Source organism: Botrytis byssoidea (genome assembly GCF_014898295.1).
Source record: "Botrytis byssoidea strain MUCL 94 chromosome Unknown BBYS_042, whole genome shotgun sequence".
NCBI classification, from domain to species: domain Eukaryota; kingdom Fungi; phylum Ascomycota; class Leotiomycetes; order Helotiales; family Sclerotiniaceae; genus Botrytis; species Botrytis byssoidea.
The window spans coordinates 40,017-59,864 of record NW_024065883.1 but is presented as its reverse complement, the minus strand read 5'-3'; the positions used below and the strand labels follow the sequence as shown (position 1 = coordinate 59,864).

General features: G+C 43.5%; 6 protein-coding genes across 6 annotated transcripts; 4 read left to right on the top strand and 2 right to left on the bottom strand.

Annotated features, from left to right (window-relative positions):
* Nucleotides 1–5,250: 5,250 nt before the first annotated feature.
* Nucleotides 5,251–7,165, bottom strand: EAE97_011804 (uncharacterized protein; the record flags this gene model as incomplete). The annotated part of the gene is made up of 2 exons (XM_038882318.1): nucleotides 5,251–6,637; nucleotides 6,897–7,165. The coding sequence occupies 2 exons, from the start codon at nucleotides 7,163–7,165 to the stop codon at nucleotides 5,251–5,253; spliced, it is 1,656 nt and encodes a 551-aa protein (XP_038726810.1).
* Nucleotides 7,166–7,717: 552 nt separating this feature from the next.
* EAE97_011803 (uncharacterized protein) lies at nucleotides 7,718–9,868 on the top strand (the record flags this gene model as incomplete). The annotated part of the gene is made up of 1 exon (XM_038882317.1): nucleotides 7,718–9,868. The coding sequence occupies one exon, from the start codon at nucleotides 7,718–7,720 to the stop codon at nucleotides 9,866–9,868; it is 2,151 nt and encodes a 716-aa protein (XP_038726809.1).
* Nucleotides 9,869–9,969: 101 nt separating this feature from the next.
* On the bottom strand, nucleotides 9,970–11,060 carry EAE97_011802 (uncharacterized protein). Its single transcript, XM_038882316.1, has 2 exons — nucleotides 10,649–11,060; nucleotides 9,970–10,594 (listed from the first exon to the last, which is right to left on the bottom strand). The coding sequence occupies exons 1-2, from the start codon at nucleotides 10,894–10,896 to the stop codon at nucleotides 10,156–10,158; spliced, it is 687 nt and encodes a 228-aa protein (XP_038726808.1). The 5' UTR covers nucleotides 10,897–11,060; the 3' UTR covers nucleotides 9,970–10,155.
* A 444-nt stretch (nucleotides 11,061–11,504) lies between these two features.
* EAE97_011801 (uncharacterized protein) lies at nucleotides 11,505–13,016 on the top strand (the record flags this gene model as incomplete). Its single annotated transcript, XM_038882315.1, has 1 exon — nucleotides 11,505–13,016. The coding sequence occupies one exon, from the start codon at nucleotides 11,505–11,507 to the stop codon at nucleotides 13,014–13,016; it is 1,512 nt and encodes a 503-aa protein (XP_038726807.1).
* Nucleotides 13,017–13,439: 423 nt separating this feature from the next.
* EAE97_011800 (uncharacterized protein) lies at nucleotides 13,440–15,888 on the top strand (the record flags this gene model as incomplete). Its single annotated transcript, XM_038882314.1, has 2 exons — nucleotides 13,440–13,857; nucleotides 13,925–15,888. 2 exons carry the CDS (start codon nucleotides 13,440–13,442, stop codon nucleotides 15,886–15,888), a joined length of 2,382 nt encoding a protein of 793 aa, XP_038726806.1.
* Nucleotides 15,889–16,911: 1,023 nt separating this feature from the next.
* EAE97_011799 (uncharacterized protein) lies at nucleotides 16,912–18,961 on the top strand (the record flags this gene model as incomplete). The annotated part of the gene is made up of 2 exons (XM_038882313.1): nucleotides 16,912–17,111; nucleotides 17,173–18,961. The coding sequence occupies 2 exons, from the start codon at nucleotides 16,912–16,914 to the stop codon at nucleotides 18,959–18,961; spliced, it is 1,989 nt and encodes a 662-aa protein (XP_038726805.1).
* Nucleotides 18,962–19,848: the final 887 nt, after the last annotated feature.

Below are 19,848 nucleotides of genomic sequence, written 5' to 3'. Positions count from 1 at the left end.
AACCACCTCTTGTACAGCATACATAGCATAGCATGACACCAAACTCGGTCCCCAAACCCTTTCCTTTCCCCAAATTTAGTGACTGATCACAATTCACAAATCCAAATCCACGCCCATTCTACACAGCCTCTGCCAATATTAAAACTCTCTTTGATCTAGGGTTGGGCGATTTGATGATATATAATATCGTATATTCGTCAGTCAAATATAATATATAATATCAGTCAAATAGTATTATTTTTAGTGTAGAAAGTAGGGATTTTTGAAGATTTTTTTTGGCTTTAATAGGCTAATGACTATTGCTTTTAATGCAAATTTTATTGATTTTAGATTATATAAGATTAATATAGAAATCACATGATTAGCACTGATGCACATGACTTTTAGACTTAATTATACACTAAATTGAAAATTAGAACCCATCAAAAACTTTTTCAAAAAAAAAGACCCACTTTCATTCATCCTGATGTTTTTATTGGCCCAAAAAACACATGCATAAGCTTGACATAATATTTTATATACCTCAAAAAGCATGATAATATGAAATTATATAATCGACCCCCAAATTATATAATTCGCTCATCCCTACTTTGATCACATTAACCCTTATGAATAAGCCAAGCATATTTGATCTCCTCTCTCCATGCTTCGTATCCCTCCATCCCAATACGAAAGAAAAGAACAGCCATATAATTTTCCCTCACTCCGAATTTCACATGAGAAACTTTACACAGCCAAGCAAGTGCCAAGCCACGCTGTGGCACATGAGAAGATTTAAGGTTAATTTTGCTTGGATGAAGGGGAGGGGCTAGCAAACTTTAATCAACTTTAAATGATTAATTATTATAATATTATAATTATTATTATCGCCATCCTTTCTTCCTTTGCGAATTTCCTTTTTGCTTGGGATGGACGGATAGCTTATGTATGTTTGGATGTATGTAGACATGTACTCCGAATGGATGAATCAAATGAATAAATGAAAGCATGAATGACCGACTGGCTTCTTCCGTCGTGATCCAAACCAAGAACTTGGTAAATTGTTATTCGATAACGGTGAAAACACTTTCTCCGAAGATGCCGCGCGCGCGATCTAATTTGGGTACCTTTTTAGCATCGAGATCTCCGCTAACGACACGGAAAAATAGGTCGGTATCTGTTATAGGTAGGTAGGTAGTTAGATATGTAGGTAGGGAGACTCGTAGACAGATAAGTTTCAAGCGATGATAAAGTTGGGATTGGGGAGCGGGGATCTGTTCTAGATTTGATGAATGAGACGGTGAGAAGTAGGATATCTTGATAGTACAGTAGATAGTAGGCCGCAACCGTTGGATTCTTGGACAGGATGGATGTACAGGATGAATGCTAGGTACCTATGTAATGTGGTACACAGGTGGACAAATCATTCCATCCAATACGTATAATCAATCCGAACCCGATGTCCGGTTCCCCGGCAGCACGAGCGAGGGTGTTACATCAACCTTTTATTGAGAATGGATGGTTGATTACTATTCTACTAGGTCGTGTACCTAGCTCAGGTCGCAATGGAACCTGGAATAGGAAAGATCTTGCGATAGCCGGGAACCTTAAGCTTACTCTTAAATTCTTATTTTCATGTACGAGACGGACAGATTACAGATATGTAGTGTGAATGGTGTTAGGGTATGGGGGCTCGGGTATTTGCATTCGTGTATACGAAATGGGAGAAACAGTTCCGGTGAGAGGAAGCGAATGGAATGAATTGAGAAAATGGGATAAGGCTGTGAGAGAGATGATGAGCTTGATTAGTTCTGAATGGATGCAGAGATCCGTTTGTTGTTGCTTGTTTGCTATGTGGTGTGAGTGCCAAGATTACACAGATCAGTGTTGGGTGAAATAAAGTGACTTTGGTGCTTCTTGCTTGAGTAATGATGGGTGTTCAGCCGCCAATATATACGCAATGGATGCGCAATTGAGAAGTTGCTTTGCGGCAGCGTGGCATATGGGTTCACTATATTAGCTGTGATTCAGATACGGGATTGGGATATGGGCTAATGGCTCGACATGTTGGGGTTGCTTGATCATGTCATCACTCTCATCGGTTTATCATCATCATCATCATCATCATCATTGCTAACCGCAATCATAAATTCACAACACAGCACTCAGAAACATCATCTCCTCGGTCTCATACTCTCAACACGCAAAATACGACATGTAAACCTACCCCTACATTACGATACAAACAAATAGTCGAACGTTAAAGGCTCAGTAAGCAATCCCAAACTCCCCACTCATAATCGCATGGAAGATCCTCACAATTATAAGCAAGCTCGGCAAGCATCAAAAGACCGTAAACCCCATCTCCTAAAACCGATTCGGTTATTCGCTCGCTCATTCCCACTTCATTCGCTCACTCGTTTCCTCGTAAATCCCAAGAATTAGGGTCGCGGTGGAGAATTGTCAGCTACATATCTGCATCTGACGTCCTAGACACGACACCCATCGTACCGAGCCCACGAATCGCATTTCTTGGTCGGAAAGGGTACCTATCGTACATAAGCATATATGTATAAGCTCACATTGCGATGCTTGGCGTCAGCGTGATACTGTGGCCCTTGTTTGGGGAACAGCACGAGGCTAGGCTGCGAGAATTGGAATACCTACCTGTGTTGCGGCTTACAGATTCATCCGCTCATGGGAATGAGATATAGAGATGGAGATGGAGATGGGATATCGAGAAAGGAAATTTACGATCTGACATCTTTGCAGAATCCATCCCATGATTCTTATCTCGCGCCACCATTTGGGGAGAAAAGAAGTTTAGGTTAGGTAAATATACGAGAGATCGAATGAATGCTTGTTCACTTGCTTACTATATCCGTGATTCCTTCAATCCATCCACCACCCATCCATTTTTCGACCAGATCTCTGATCTTTTCCCGAAGAGTGAATTGCATACATAGGTCCATACATACATACATGTATACGTTGATCAAATCGATAGATACCTAGGTATATTTCTTTCCTTCTTCTTCTTCGCCGTCCCAACATGACTAATGACCATAGAACAGAGTCAACGTCAATATACCTACCTACCTCTAACTAACCACATAACCAATCACTACCATTTCCATAACCGACTAGATTCGTTCTTATTCGCAGCACATCATCCTCATGAGACAAACATGACTTGACATGACATCTCATCACATCATCCAGCACCCAAGAAAAATAACCTTAAACTTAAACCTAAAAATCTTCCCTTCTCCCTGTCGTCTTGGCATTGCGTCGGTACGGTGTCCATCTTTTCCATATTTTTTGTCATTACGTCGGTATGCATCAATCAACAAGACGGTCTGCTTGAAGAGTTACTCAAAGTTCTTGATAGGAGAATTAATTAAACGTATAGTATTCAAATCAAAGTCTCAGAAGATGAGATTCTAGAATTCAATTTCTGTATAGGTACTAGGTATTCTCTCTTCATTGCGTATTCATCTCCATTACTCATCATCTCACCATCCATTCCTATCCCTATCTCTTATGCTCTATACCTATCAACCTCCAAATAAACATTTTACCAAGCTTAATAACTCAAACCCTTTATACCTCAAAATCCCATCCCATCTTATCCACCAAAAAAGTATTTCATACTTCACACAAAATCTCCCAAAATCTCCTAGCCCCATAACTCACCCACCATCTAGTACAGTACAATATACAAACCGCGCAAGCGGCGCCCCACCATTCCATACGCGTGCTGTGCATTATCATAATCATCTCCCTTGTGCATCGCGAGGGAGAAAAAGAAAGCAGAGAGGGATCCGGGGGTTCAACTCGTTCGAGTCGGATCCTGATAAGGAGGCGTCATTTCTGTTGTTCATTTTTGATTGTTATTTTTGTTTTTGTTTGTTGGGGGATGATTGGAGAGGAGATGGATAGGATGGGATAGGATAGGATAGGATGGTATGGGAAATTGTGATTCGTAGGTTGAGGGGCTTAGTGATTGGGCGAATGGGGTGAGGTGGTGGGTGGATGGTGATGGGTAGGTGGGTGGTGAGGATATGTTAAGTAGGGAGGGTTTGGGGGGTATAAAGGTCTGGAATTTGGATAGTGAGCGAGGAGGGGGAAAGGGTAAGACGGAATGAATATAGTTTGGAAGAACAGAGATAAGAGTTATAGGTACGAGGGGGGTAGAAGAAAATTGTAAGATAGGAGATTGGTCGCTCGGGAATGGAATAGATTTCGACGGGGTCTCGAGGAGATGGTAAGAGGAGATTCGTATGTCATTCGTAGATAGGCAGGTGATGTATATTTATGTATATATACGCGGTCACTATACTATATGTAGGTTGCGGGTGTATTCAATGGTTTACGTATATTCTCAAAGCCCGAGGGAGGCTTGTCTTTCAGTACACTGGAAAACATCATATTATGCAAATCTACTTATCCCATTCCATCCCATCCTAAAGAGGAATATTGATTGCGGATTTTAATACTCCATAAAGCTCATTCAGCCTGGATCCATCCAGTCATCACATTACATTTCAAATACGTAACAAGAAGAGAATGATTCCAGTCTGATTTATTCGTCTTCCCATATCCTCATCTTTTCTCCCTATTCCATATCCCAGCCTCTAATGGGCCCTTCTGTAGCCTAAATACTAGCCCACATCGGAACACTACATCTTGTCACTATATTCTATTGTCTTCATATCCCACGGCCCTTCAGAAGATCTCTAACATGGCAAAGTGACTGCTTCCTATTGACCATTGATGTTGGCCGTTACCGGGTGATGTGGATTTTGAATATGAGAGCAAAGTTGGTAATGAAGAGAGGCTTGCGAAAGAGTAATAGGCTCAGAATTCTATGGATTGTTTCCTATGGCACGAGTTTGGGCAGTTTCGTTTGATGATCTGACCTGATAATGGGGCCGTGGTTAAAGAGTGATTCTTTGAGTATTAGAATTGCAGATACCTCTCCGTTGACTTGCTATTTTCCTTTAGGAAGATTGTGACTGTACTGTGATTTGGCATGCCTCTCATTCCACGTTCTGTTCTGCTCTAGAGTTGAAGCCGAGGAAATTTCGGTATCTTGACAACACCAAGAGTTCCACTCATGTGGTTGTTCCCGCGGCCTCAAATATTTACCCCCTTGATTGCTAGATCCTACTATGAGGTTGACCCACAGTATTCAATCAATATCTGGGCCCATGGTCTTTGAATTCTTGCCAAGGAACCATTGATTAAGGACGGCATCCTTTCGACAAGCTAGACAAGTGTTATATTTTCAAATTTGATATCTTTGAACCATTCCCATTCCGTTGGAGCAATTACCCCTACTCGATTGTATTCCTTGCTACTATGTTCAAATACCTGTAGAACTAGTCCTACATTTGTTCGCCCTAAGCTCATCAAATATAGGTCTACCGGTGGTTGGGGTAAATGATCAAATATAATTGGTAATGATTCGACATCTATAGAATAGTCACCAGTTTTAGAGCGTTGTAATTGAAGCAATTGCCCGCGAAGGTATATTCTCCCTGAGATAAGAGTTCCACGAGGGTCTTCCCCTTCGGGCACAATACTAATGTGTAAAATTTCCGGATCAGCAATTCGTGAGTCTACTGGTACATGAACAAATTGTCCTCTGTTGGTCCTCGATTCGAAGACCCGGTCTTCTCTTAGAAGGCCATACGTTATCGGGACATTCATCTTGGCCCAAGACCATGATGGTCCATAGTTATGCGTACTTTGTTGCCTCGCACGATTTGATAACCATTTCCAACATAAACCTCTGACAATGTCCTTTTTCCATAACCCAGCTACATATTCGTCATTCAAAAGATATGCAAATTCGAGAGCCAGACCAGAAAGCGCCGGGAACTTGTCGGAGCGATGCGTGAGTCTACGGTTGTTATAATCCTGTACCATCTTTCGCCAAAGTTCATGACACTTTTCAGTTACTACATCGTGGTGCGGACGACCCTCGTGGATCTTGTCGAGACACCTTACACTTGAGTTCAAGACATATCGTGAAAGACTAGATTTCAAAGCCCATTTGTTGCTATTCAGTTCATGGGTATGATCGGATATTCGAGCTTCTCGGCACTCAAAAAGCAAGGTGTGTTTAGTGAAGTGTAAAATTCTGGGCGAAAGTTCACGCTCCTGTAGGGTCCAGCTTCTTTGGATCAGTGTACTTTTGCTATAAAGATTGTCCCATCCGGGATAAGGAGTCTTGAAAAGAATTCCAGGCTGATTGGGGGCTTGAGGAAGCAATGGTAGCTCGCTATGTAATGCAAAGAGGCCCCCTTCACAGTTGGTTGCTGCCGCTGCTGCAATCGTGCAGTATGCATGGGAATAGATTTTTCCCATCTTAGCTGATTCTTGTTGCCAATCCTGCAGAGAGTCTTGAACAATGCACAAAGAATCAATCCATAGGTATTGTAGTCCGAGACGTCTAGTAATAGTGATCGCATCACGAAACGTTCGAGGTAGCGTCTTGAAAGGAATAGAGAGCAAGCGCCGCTTAAGTGTCCTGGTTTTTGTTGTTGCAGCCTCTGGCATTTCCTTTCCCCAACAATGTGTCAACGCAAGGTACTTTGTATAACGATCATCGTTTTGCTGCGTCCCTACTAGTCGAGGTGGTGTGCCATACCTTCCAACATCAATTAGCCGATGAGGCCGAAATTGGGTATCGTAATGTAAATTACAGTTTACATGCTCATTAATACAGGTTTTAATCCATGATGATATGATAGAGGTATTATTCTGATTTCTGGGGAACAAGAGGCTGGAATTCAAGTCGTCTGAGAGATGTGAGATTTATGTGCGAGGAACCTCTAATAGAGAACGAGAACGACTGATATCAAAAAGAATTCCTCATACCCGTAGTTTCTACATCAAACAGATAAGACTGTCCATCCCTTCCCACTTGGTAGGAAATAGGATTTCTAAGATGGGTAGAAGCCCCTTGTTTTCGGTCTATCTTCAAATAAGTCTTCTGCCCTTCGTTACGAGATGGAGTGGAAGAAATAGCACCATAGAATAAGGCACATATGTGACAGTTTGTTGCGGATATCTCGAGACCTTTCACTGAAAGATGATGAACATGTGAAAATTCCTCAAGATCCCTATTGAGAATCGGCTCTACAGGAATGGCGAGACACAAGGCGCAAATACCCATGGTGGGAGGTCGGCGACGAATAGTGTCACTTCAAGCTTCTTCGGTTGTAATATGTTGCATGTGCAAACTATGTTGATCATGGAAACAAGAATGGAAGATTAACAAGTATGGGCATGGTAAGTGGGGTAAATTTTACACGTGATATTGCAGTGAGCTTCATGTGAGATGAATGCTTTGATGTGGAGGAGTCAGTCGCATATGAATATTGATGAAACATGTTGGTAGGTAGTGCCAGACATTGCAACTATTATCAACGGAAGTGGTGTAGTTGGGACAATAGTTTAGCCATGGCAGCTCGAAATGCAAACTTAACAGTCTGGCATAAAGAAGGTGCATTCATGCCAACGCTATACATCCGCAGCTCTTTCCAATTCTTAAAGATGTTGGCGCGTTGTTTCTCGGAGTTTCCGAACGGTATGATTCCCTACCGGAGACTCCGTTTTTACGAACTCACAATCCGTATCATCGGATCCATTACCTAGAAATATCATAACCTACCTATACCCACCTATATTTTCACGCTTCTTCTTGTATTCTTATAAAAACATAGAAATGAGCTGGCAAAATGATTCTCCTTACTCCCGGCATGAGTTTTCCAGCAAGGCCACCACACCCTCCAGCTCAACCTTTGCTTCTAACTTCTTCCGTCGAGCCCGCCGAGCATCTCTCACAAGAAACTTTAGAAAGTCCGTATCCTTCGCAGATCCTCTTGAGGCAGAACCCCCCCAAGATAATAGCTCCGAAAATAGTGAGGTACTGTATACGGCAGATTCGAAGCGACCCCAACGACCAAAGCCACAGCGTCGGACTTTGTCGACCATGAGCAATAGCTCTCTTGCAACTCTCGGTCAAAATTGGGATAGCGATATTGATTCTGATCTCGACAGCGAGGCCGAGGAAGTTTCTTGGGATATCATCAACAAAGAAATACATGAGTGGCAATATGTTTGTCGCACTGGTAGGCCTTTCTGGTGGTCACCTGAGTTCAAAAGTACCCGTATGTGTCGCATCTCTACGCTATCTCCAAAGAATCATGAAGAGCGCAACACACGAGCTTGGATGAGAGATATTACAGACGACTCCAGACCGCAACTAAAGAAACGTTACGCCACTATGGACGATAGCAATTTTGCAGATTCCAGCGACGTACAAGAACTTGCAAAAGTGATTGCTCTTCAACTTCTCGCAGCTTGTTTCACTTTAACACCAGAGTATCTTGTACCTCTTCCGTCGACTCCAACATCATATAATAGGAAAGGAGACTCGAAACTACCAGATTCTAGGATGATAAGTTCTTTGCGTATGCACACCCAATTTCGATATTCACCTTGCTTTGGACATCAAGCACGAAGTACATCTCCGATTCACCCATGGGATTGCGGGGGGTATGACGGGTCATCAACTTATTCGTCGTCACCGCCATGTAGTGGCGATGCTACGCCGTTGAGTATCACGTCAGAACCTGCAAGAAGACGAGGTAGATTACAGAAAGTCCACAGAGCATTGAATATCTCAAAACAATCGGCATGTGATTGCACTGTTGGGAGCCATAGAAGCAATCATTCCTCAAGCGTCAATTCCGCATTCAGTGGCAAAGTTGGAACGTCGATCGGCCAAAGATTGGGGGATGGGCATACAATTGAATGTGGGAAGATGTCGGCAACAATGCACGTGCCTGGAGCTGATAACCGAAGACACAATCATAGGCATTCAATGGTCAAAGATCTACCAGAACTGTTGCCACCAATACCGGCTGATGATGCGAATATCGATACCTCGAAGATATATCGAGGAGTACGGCCAACTCTGCCACATAAGACCAATTATCGTTTACAGCCAGTCCTCAGGTCAGAGCCCCATCCAGTATACGTACAGCCGGTGAGGGAGCTCGTAGTGAGAAGATGGAAATCAATAAGGCGCCAATTTGGGGGTAGCTTGCAGGCTTCCTTACCAAGAAGAGGATCTAGAAATGACGAGTCAGAGTCAGGAAGTGATGCGACAAGTTCCGCACTCAGCACGGATGCAAGGGCACGGAGGCGCCGAGCCCAAGAAAGGGGCGACATTCATAGTGCTGGTGGTGATGATAGCCCGCACTACAACACTCCAAGAAGTGGTGCGATGACACCACTAACGCCAATGAGCCCGATGACTCCTTTGACACCTTTTACGATTCCCACAACGCCTCCTGCGACACCTATAGCTCCTTCACTACCAGGTTTAAGGCCAATGTCTCCTTTCTTCAAGGGAGCAGATACTATGGCAGCCGTCACGTCTTTTCTAGCTGATGCACGTCAACCAGAACATGTCATGATTCCACCAGATTCATTCAAGGACACAGGTGGCTATGTTTCACCAAATATGATAAGAACAGAACACACTGCAGGAGCAATGTTTATTCAATCGAGATCAAGCTCTCAGCCGCCTTTAGAGCCAATAGCCGGTTCATGTCGGGGAAGACGAACAAGTCTGTTATCAGAGGTATGCACTCCAGAAGACTTCAACGACGACGGGACCTTGAAATGTGATGAAGAGAACAAAATCCAAGGAATTCATTTGGCAAGGGCGAACTCCAGTGGAACCCAGATATTTAGACCCGGTAGTGACGGCATCGAACTTGATGGAAGGCCGGTGGGTCCTGGAAAGGAATTTTGGGATGGCCCAGTCGACAATATGGGAAAACGAAGGGAAAGGACATACTTGTAAAATTCAAAGACAGTTGGCGATTCCTAAATCGTTATCAATGATCAAATTGAACAAACAAATCGTGTGACGAAAGGAAAAAAGTACAAAATTGGAATAATAAACCATTGAACCTGCCTTGGGTATCTTTATATTCTTTTGTTACAATGCAGTACCTATTCTGCCGCTGTGCATCCATAATAGTACATCTTTAGTGCCGAGTTCCAAAACGCCTCCCTATATCTGCTTCCTATCTATGCGCCCAAGTCCAGATCCAAACGACAAACCGATAGCACCCTCTTATCTATCCTTCAACCAGGGTTGATATTCTCATCTGCCTTTGCTCCCATACCAACCATCTCATAATCTCCAGCCCCATCTCTTCCTCTACCCTTTCCTCTCCCTCTTCCGTACCCTTGTTCTATATCCTTTGTAGCGTCATCTTCTCCTTCCATGCCGGCACTAATATCTCTCTCCATACCAGTACTATCTGTAACAGTATTCGTATTATTCTGAGCCGTGTTCGAATTCGTACCAAAATTTATAGGGCGCAATTCTCGCCATTGACAACTCCATATGCCTAAAAAGGTCATGAGAGACGCAGATGCGAATTGTAAAGCCCACCAAAGCCAATTGCGGGGGACGGAGTGCGAATAGAAGGACGTGATCAGGAGATGCAGGAAATGGATGGTTATGGCGAAATCAGGGATAAGTTTGGAGCGCGAAACAAGAAGGAGGAGCGAGATAACTCTGTTCTTTATGTCAGTTCCATGGAGGAAGAATCAATGCAAGACGACAACAAACCCTATAAAACTATTCAACATCCAGACAAACCCTAACATCCAGCCAACAGTTGTATCACCCCTTAAGCTTCTCCAACTCAGTACCATATCGAAAGAGAAAGCTCTTCCAGCAACCAGTGCGGTAAAAAGTATCAGCGCCGTCCCGATAGCATACCAGAGCACTTGGAGGATTATAATCTGACTGAGGATCTTTAAGGGTGGTAACTCGGAAATGGCGCCAGCGCGCGGCGGTCTTCTTCTTCGTGCCATATGTATGGATAAAGTAGTTAGGTATGCGCACTTGCTACCTTGATGGGGATAAATGTTTGAGCATTTCTATATTGATATTGTAGCATCTGTTTTCGAGGCTGAGCTCATGCATGCACTGGACATCATATCTAGTGGCCAGAATATAGAAGGGGGTAGGCTTAGTAATTTTCGCTATGCGTTTATCAATGATTACTAAGGATTCTAATTTGGGATCGCAATTTTCGGTATTTTTTGATGGGAGGCTGCTCGCCTTGAAAAGTCTTACCCAGTACTTAATTATCAAGTTAGGTATCATAGAAACATCCATTTAACTGACAATATCTTTCTTGTTAAAAAGACCTATGAAGGACATACTACCAGCAGGTATTCTTAAGGACCACTACTATTGATGTCATACACATACTAGCTTTGGAGCTATCTGCGGTAACTGGGAAGCTCGCCTGACTCAGCACGCGGATCTACCGGCGCGACCATATCGCGTTCCGCCCCTTGTGCTAGCGTTTTTTATTGTTCTACTTACCTTTGTACATTTTTTTGAGAGTAGATTTGCCAATTCTAGTATCACTGTAATCTCAAGGGTTTCAGATATCTATATCACGCCAAGTATCATGGTCTTCAGTAAACTCTTTAACTCTCTACGCCCAAAAGCTTCTCGAAATAGATTGAAGACAGAGTCAGATGAAGGGGAGTCCGCTTACTTGAAAGCCGAGTCAGATGCAGGAAGTACCGTCAATACGTTAAGATTTAAACCATCTCGGAATAAATTGAGAAAGGAACAGCCCACTCGTCCGAAGACCGCCAATCCGAAAGGAAAAGGGGCTTCGCAGGCCACTCAATATCTTCGCCCCAATGGCCAATCATTCGATGGTGCAGTCGATGAGCAAACTGGAGAGAGGATCGATCATACCGAATTGCTCCACGGTTTAGCCCACGTGGGATCTTTTGATTCTATGCATGAAGCTTACGGTATGGATAATCCAGATCGGCCCCCCGGAGAGCTCGCGGTAGCCAGTTTACCTTCAAATATTTGGAGCCTTATTGCAGGATATCTTTCACCTAGTGATGCGGCGAGTCTTGCCTTCTCAAGCAAAACACTTCTTCATCGAGTTGGACGTAAACCATGGCATGCTTTGGATCTTCCAGAAAATCATCGATACAGGATTGAGTTTTTGGTTCACATGGACCGTGATCTTCCTAATCATCTTCTTTGTTTCCCCTGTGCAATCTATCATGTTCGCATAATACCAGGCGAAGAACGTCTGAAAGCCACACATATTATAAATCATCTTTACGAATGTCCAAATGCTTTAACACAAGTCGCTCCAAGGACTCGATTAACTGTCGGTCACACTCTCCCGTTCTCGTTCGTGCAGCTTGTGATACGATCAAATCGCTACTCTCCAAGCCATGGAGTTCCAGTAGAATCGATATCCAAACGCTGGAAAGATCCTCAACTTGGAGCTCAAGGTACAGGAACCTGGTCACATCAAAGTCGATACTATGTTGACAAAGGCCATCTTCTCTTACGTGTGATCAGTCAATGTTTTCCAGAACCAGATCTCCCTATAAGTGCGCAGCGGAACCTTTTGTATTCCCGCGAGGATTACTTTCCATACTTTTCGGTCTGCGCTCATTGGAGAGATGGCGATCTCATGGATGTATGTAAATGTGCGTTGGGGCACATACCCAAACGTAGAGAAACAGCGTCTTCAGCACTGAAAAGCAGTCCGAATGCTCTTCTTTCACTTGCAAATCAAAGGAGTCAAATGTCCTCGCAATGTTCTGTGTGTCAGCCGATGCGTCGCTGCCCACGATGTCCAACAGAGTACTTGGTTGAACTTAAATTTGCTGAGGATAAAACCGACCAAGTCAACAGATTCAAGCAAGCTATGACTGTGACGAGGTGGAGCGATTTAGGCAATGGAACTTCTCCGCTATCGCCAGAATGGGCTGCGATCAACGGCGAATTCGAGGGCTATGATTCATTTGATACTGTTAAAGGGCGTGCGATTTCTGGAACTTTTGAATCACAATTTGGTATTACACTTCCTGCGCAAAGGATCTTGTCGCTCAATCCGAAGAATGAAGAGAAAGGAGAAGATGGTCATAATTGGTATTAGTAATCATTAAAATATTAAAGTAATGTTGATTTTTCTCACATCACGCCGAGACCAGTGCATTCCGATAGAATTCAAGAATGAAGAGCAATGGCACAACTTCCTTACCCGAGAATCCATACGTTTTTAGATTCGGATATTATAAATATCATTTCAAATATATGGAACGTATATATTTGACACCAGAGCGCCCAGTCACTTTTGTACGCTATGCTTTCTGTCATACAGTTCTTGTACTATTCGCACCGTCTGTCGACTACATTTGGGGGCTAAATGTTGCAGGAATATAATCCTTGCGCGGATCTCAGCTGTCTTACGCATAATTTGACATAAGCGCCCGCTGTCAGCAGTTGCTATAAGTCGAGTTGGATGAACAAATCTTTTGCGCTTGTATGATTTTCTTGAGGAACAATTATCATTGTTATCATGTCACCGAATCTTTGTGAGATATGTCAAGAGTTCGATCTTCGAAAGCTCTTCCTTGATTCCGCCGCCCAAAATGCGACATCAGCCAAGGGAGCAATAAGTGGATATCAGAGTGTTGATCTGCAGGTACGGCCTGGTCTACCGGAGTTTTACAAGCACCATATAAGCACCGCCGCTCTAAAAGCTTCTTCAGAAGTTGGATGTGAATTTTGTGTTCTGATATGGACGACTCGATCAAAGAAGGAGCAAGATATAACTGTAGATAAGTGGCTTGATGAGAACGGTCAGGGTCAGATTTTCATTGGAACAGGAAGTTCTAGTGTTGCAAAACGTGAGAGTCCTTACGTTTTGGTGTCCCAACGACCTGCAAATAGTTCTCCGCGGAACCTATGCAATCTCGAAGTATTTGCAACTCCAGGTAGGTCCGATTCAATTTTATAACCTTATTTCCCATGGTTTCATATTTACTGAACTATTGATATCAGATAGTACCGTACATCAGGAGAGCCCTTTTATTGGAAGGCCGATATTCGCGCAATCAAATTCTCCAGATTGCTACAAACTGGCGAAACAATGGTTGAGAGTTTGCTCAAGAGATCATAAGGATTGTGGACCCATCAAAACTCGATGTCCTACACGCCTCATTGATGTAGGCTCTTCATACACTAATCCATTTTTGGATGATAACCCCAATCGTGGTGACGTTGAATGGGTAGCCCTTAGTTATTTATGGGGTGGCAATGGTTACCTGAAATTGGAACAGTCAACATACCACAGTCTTATAAGCGGTATTCCGGTGACTGATTTTCCGGCTACCTTACGAGATGCAATTTTGACAACAAGGGAACTCGGTTTGAAATATGTGTGGATTGATGCTCTATGCATCCGTCAAGATAGCACCGATGACTGGAAGGCCGAAGTCGGCCGGATGAGAGATGTCTACGCAGGCGCGACAATCACAATTGTCGCAGCGAATTCCACTTCGACTAGCGCTGGAATACACTTTCCTCGGCCAGAAAATGTGCAGGCCGTTACACGATGTGAATTGCCTTGGGACTCCAATACCAGCGTCTCACTTCGCTTAGTATCTCACATATCTCGTCAGGCTGCTAAGTCTAGTTCTTGGTTCACTCGTGGCTGGACATTCCAGGAAGGACTATTGTCACCACGAGCATTATCATATGGCAGAGATCAAATGATATGGGAATGTGCCTATCATACGGAGGATGAGAGTGGCCATATCGGACTTCTGGATCAAAATTACGACAGTAAAGATCTTTTACACAAATTGCGGAAGAAACAAACCAATAGAATGAGTCGCGCCATACAAAGTTTGTCTTTACAGACTTATGCTCTTTTTTCGGAATTCGATAATCGTAGAGCCAAATTAGGCTATCCTTCTAAGAAACTTGCGGCCACAGGGATTAATATGCAAGAAAATTGGGGAATGGATCCATATTTGAGATGGTCTGAAATGGTGCAACAGTTCTCAATTAGGAATCTGACATATATGACGGATGTTTTACCGGCTCTATCCGGTATTGCTCGGGAGTTCTCGATGATTACCAAAGATACTTACATTTCCGGCATGTGGAAATCTTACCTAATTCCCAGTCTACTTTGGACCAGGAGAGCATTGAGAAAGATCAACAAAGTATCGGAGTCTGAAATTGACACCCAGTTCTTTACACATATTGATTGGAAGAAGCGCGAATCTTATTTAGCTCCTTCGTGGTCCTGGGCAAGCATCAATGCCGGAAGCACACAACTAGAACCATACCCATTCGCGGATGCTGCCGTACATCAAATAGCAGCCTTAGTCGATCTTCAACTTCATCATTCAGGAACGGATATATTTGGCCCCCTTGAGCCAGATAGCGCGTTGATCATGAAAGGAGTTCTATTTCCAATCCACAACCTGGCGGATTATTACTGGAGATTTTCTGACCCCCCTGAGTCACTGCCAAAATTTCAAGAAAGGCTCGGTAATGATGGCATGGATAAGATCTATTCTGGATCGTGGCCTGCACTTCAAGAGTACATTCACGAATGGATAAATGACGCTGACCATGCAAGTTTTGAATTCGAACAGCAACATATTCCACATTCAAACCAAAAATTTGGCGCCTTTCTCCTTGTGCACATCGAAGGCGTTTCTGAAGATAATAATGGTTTCAATTTGGACGGCAGTTTAGCATTCCTTCTCGTCGAATCAACCGGAAATGTTGATAGTGAATATCGGAGGGTCGGTGCAATTATAATCCAAAGATCTAAAGGATATCCTACAGGCAAACCGATCATGACACTTTCTGAGGCGAAAAAGGCAGAAAAAAGGGGTGAGTATTCTTGGACGGTACAGCCTGTTTCTCCAATGGAAAAACTTATTGCAAAGGTATGGCAAGAGAGACCAAAAGAATTCCCAAGCCGAAGCACGATCCGTTTAGTATAAGGAACTTTCTTTCCAGAGCGTCTTTGCAGATCGTCTAAGGCTAAACGCTTTATGGATCACTCGAACAGTTTGCTAGGATATTAATTAAGTGTGGCGATACCACGGCACGAGGGTCCAGTAATATCATGGAAACCTCTTTCTATGTAGAAATTTGAATAATATAAACTGCACCCCAAAAAGGGTTTTATAAACACATAATCGAGTATTTAAATTGATTTGAAATATTCAGTGCATTTGAATATCCGACTTGATTTATAACACTAACGATATTTGATTAACAAATTCAAATTCAAATTCAAATTCAAACATTGAAAGCATTTGATTGAATTACTCGAGTAGAACATTGATTATAAGGTTTGCTTAGTGTGCAGCTCATTTCGTCCATCGCCCCTCGAATAGATATAACCCCAGCCGGAATAAGAGACAAGTAAGACCCACGGGAGTTGGTTCCTATCATGGTTCCATCATCCAGGGCCTTGGATGTCACAAAGTCAAATACAGTGATTTTTTTGAGCCTTGACTATGAAACGGCCCTGTAAAATGAATGAAATTGGTTAAAAATGCCTTGGTATCCCATGGTATCCTCTATTAGACGAGATTTCTGGAGCCAAGAAGTGGTTACGCCTCTTTCTCTCGGGATACTAGCTTTTATGTCCTTTTGAAGCCCCGTCTTAAGTCCGTTAGATGTCAACTTTACATCTCATCTTCCCATACACGATTTGAATAGCTTAATCTAGCACCAGCATCGATACACCCGTGGACATGATACCTTTCCCGTTGTAGACATTACCAGACTGGCGGCTCCAGCAGAATCCTCGGATTCCGTTCCGTCTCTAATATCTACCATTGATCTCATTGGCTGGTCGATCAATAATCAGGGGGCCGTGCTTAATTCAAGACACTCCATCGTCTGGTCTAAGGCTGAATATCATCAGACTACTCGAGTAGATCTGGAGATAATTCCTAGAGACAATTGGATACTTACTACAAGTCAAGCAATTCACAGAAAAATCATTGTATGCAATGGCGCCTAATCCTCCCATCGGGTATATCGTCCAATTTCAAGCCTCAGATGGAAGCCCAATTGATGGCAACACAATTATTACTCCGTACAACAATAAAGCTCAGGTGAACCCCTCGGCCCAGCTTAATGGTACTTCCGGAAGACAAGCCAAGAAGCGGCCTAACCTCCCCAAGGTTCGGTCCGGATGCGTAACTTGCAAGTAAGTCGATGCTTCGTCAACACTGTGAGGCTCGATGACACTAATACATCTGCATTTAAAGACGAAGGCGAATCAAGTGTGACGAGCGAAAACCCGAATGCAATCGATGTCAGGTGTTTGGCGTGGCATGTGAAGGATATGGCGTTCGTATCTCTATAAATCGACGTAAACCCGACCCCAAACCGCTTCTCCCTCGCACTGATGAGGTATCGCCAATATCATTATCGCCTCAATCATCTCATTCACAGCAACTATCGCCACATTCCTCGCCGTCAATGAGACTGCCCTTCCAAGATGAATCTGAAGAACGATACTTTCGAACATATTTAACCAAGACAAGCATATCCGTGACTTGGAGTCGAAGTCGCGTCTTTCCCTCGTCGTTATGGGATCGCATCATTATGCAAGCTGCACACGATGAATCTTATCTTCGAGAGATGCTAGTTGCAATTGGTTCATTTGCTGAGTCCAAAGATGTCCAATCGAGGGGATACGCGGACGAAGCAGTGCAAATGCGAGTTTTCGCTGTCAAGAGATATGGGCTTGCCCTTCGTTCAATGAGTGTTGGATTGTCTAAACTAGAAACCAGTGAAGGTCCAAGGAAGGCCTTGATCGGTTGCCTTTTAATTTGCTGTTTTGAATGGTTATTAGGAAACGACTTTACTGCTCTTACACATGCTAGAAGTGGTGTTAAGATACTGCGTCAGTGGCTAAGAAATTATAGAGGTAAAAATTACAAAGCAGGTCTCTGTTCCCCGGACTCTAGGATGATTGAGGACGAATTAGTTCAAGCCTTCCTCAGGCTTGACAAACAAGTTGCAACATTTGGAGACCCTGGAACGAGTGAAGAGCACAAGGAGACAATATACGAATCAATCGGAACAATGCAAGACATGCCTAGCATTTTTCCTGACTTACAGGAAGCCCGGTTATATCTCGAGCTAATCGAGAGACGATCAATACATTTTGGATACCTAGCAGCTGAATATGCCGCCGCCGCCGCCGCCAAAAAGACCGATCCTTCCACTGCAATCATACCAACGAAAGGCCTCAAAGAGGAAAATAGCCTGCCTGAAGTAGTAGACATAAGGGCTCTTAAATACGAAATCACACAATCACTTATCAGATGGACATCGGCCTTCGATTTATTCTGTTCTAACATCCCACCGCTAGAAAATGATCAACTTGCCGGAGCCAATCTGTTAAGAGCGCAGAGCATCGCGATGGATATAATTATGAAGATTGCGCCAGGCGGTCCGCCGCCAGATCACCAGGCAATCATTCCGGAGTATCAAAGTATATTGGCTATTACTGAGGAGATTCTTGCCGAAACAAAAGATCAACGACAACTTGGTAATTTTAAATTCGACCAAGGTGTTATAATGCCTCTGCATATTGCCGCAAAATGGTGCCATGACCATACGATCCGGACAAGGGCAATAGAACTTTTGAGATCGTACAAAGATAGTGACGGGGAACCGATGAAGGAGGGAGTGTGGGATAGTGAAATGTTTGCAGAATGGGATGAATGTGCATCAGAGAAGAAAGAAGGCTCGGTATGGGGAGATGGCTCTGAAAGGATTGGGGATGGTCACATGCGGCATGCGGCGACGGATAAAAATCAAATTTTTAGGTTGATTGGATCGGTGAACTGGGAGAGGAGGTCCAGTAGTGGGAGTTCGAGGAGTGACTTGGGACGGGGAATGAGCGGTAGTCCTAAGAGTGATATGGGACGGGGAACGAGTGATAGTCCTAGGAGTGAACAAGGGCAGGGAAGGGCGGGAAGTTGTGTGGAACTGGGGGATGCAGAGGGCTGGGTCGAGGAACTGCCGGTTAGAGCGTCCCCTTGAGAATTTATAAGGATGATATCAATGTAATTTAAAAGCAAAATACTATAGGACTAATATGTATAAGCAGAACAGCTAAATGACAGAATGACAAAAATATGTAAGTATCTTGTCTGGGTACATCCAGAAGCGCACGCTCTCTTGTGTTGCCTGAGAGAGATGATTAATATGAATCCTACATCATGAAAAAAATTGCCCCACGATCTTAGGGTTATATATTCTCTAACGGGTGTTTCAGAGTCGACTATGTACATAATGCGTAACCAAAAGGAGTCATAAGCTATGCATGAGCGGAGTTGTTCAATCATTTATCTCTCCGTTCCAGAAAGCATCAAAATAGTATCAAATACACGAGGAATATGGATTTCTGTCATGACAGCTTTTCTAGGTGGATCTCTGAAAATTGTTGCGCGATGAGAAAGAGGAGTTGTGGAATTGGGTGTTGAGGTGGGGAATGGCAATGAGAATGTGCTTGGATACTTTAACAAGTACTAGGTATGATTTGTCAAGCGTATCCATAAACTCTAGGGTATAATGAGGGGGTAAAGTTTCAAGACATTGATACTCGGAGATTTATAGGATAACTCGAGCATTGGGATTCTGCGACAGTTGAACGCGGCGCAAGATAAGTGCAGCTGCTGGTGCGAGTGAGCACTTCCAAAACTCCAGCGATCAATAGGGTAGTCCGAGAGGAAGAACACGACATATATTATCGCGAAATCATATGCTCCTTCCTTTAACATGATTCTAGGCTTGCAATACTTCGCCCGCCGATTGCATCTACCCTGGAGGAGTCTGTAAGAGAGCTTTCTCCAATTTGGCCTCCTGGTTCTCGGTCAGACCAAAAAACTCCATTTATTTCAGGTCGGATTTTTGAACATTTATCGCAT

Excerpts from the sequence above, each read along its gene's own strand:
- EAE97_011802 (XM_038882316.1), bottom strand. The coding sequence starts at position 10,896 with ATGGCACGAAGAAGAAGACCGCCGCGCGCTGGCGCCATTTCCGAGTTA. Across the intron at positions 10,595-10,648 it reads ATGTTGAATAGTTTTATAGG|AGTTATCTCGCTCCTCCTTC; the intron begins GTTTGTTGTCGT and ends CATAAAGAACAG.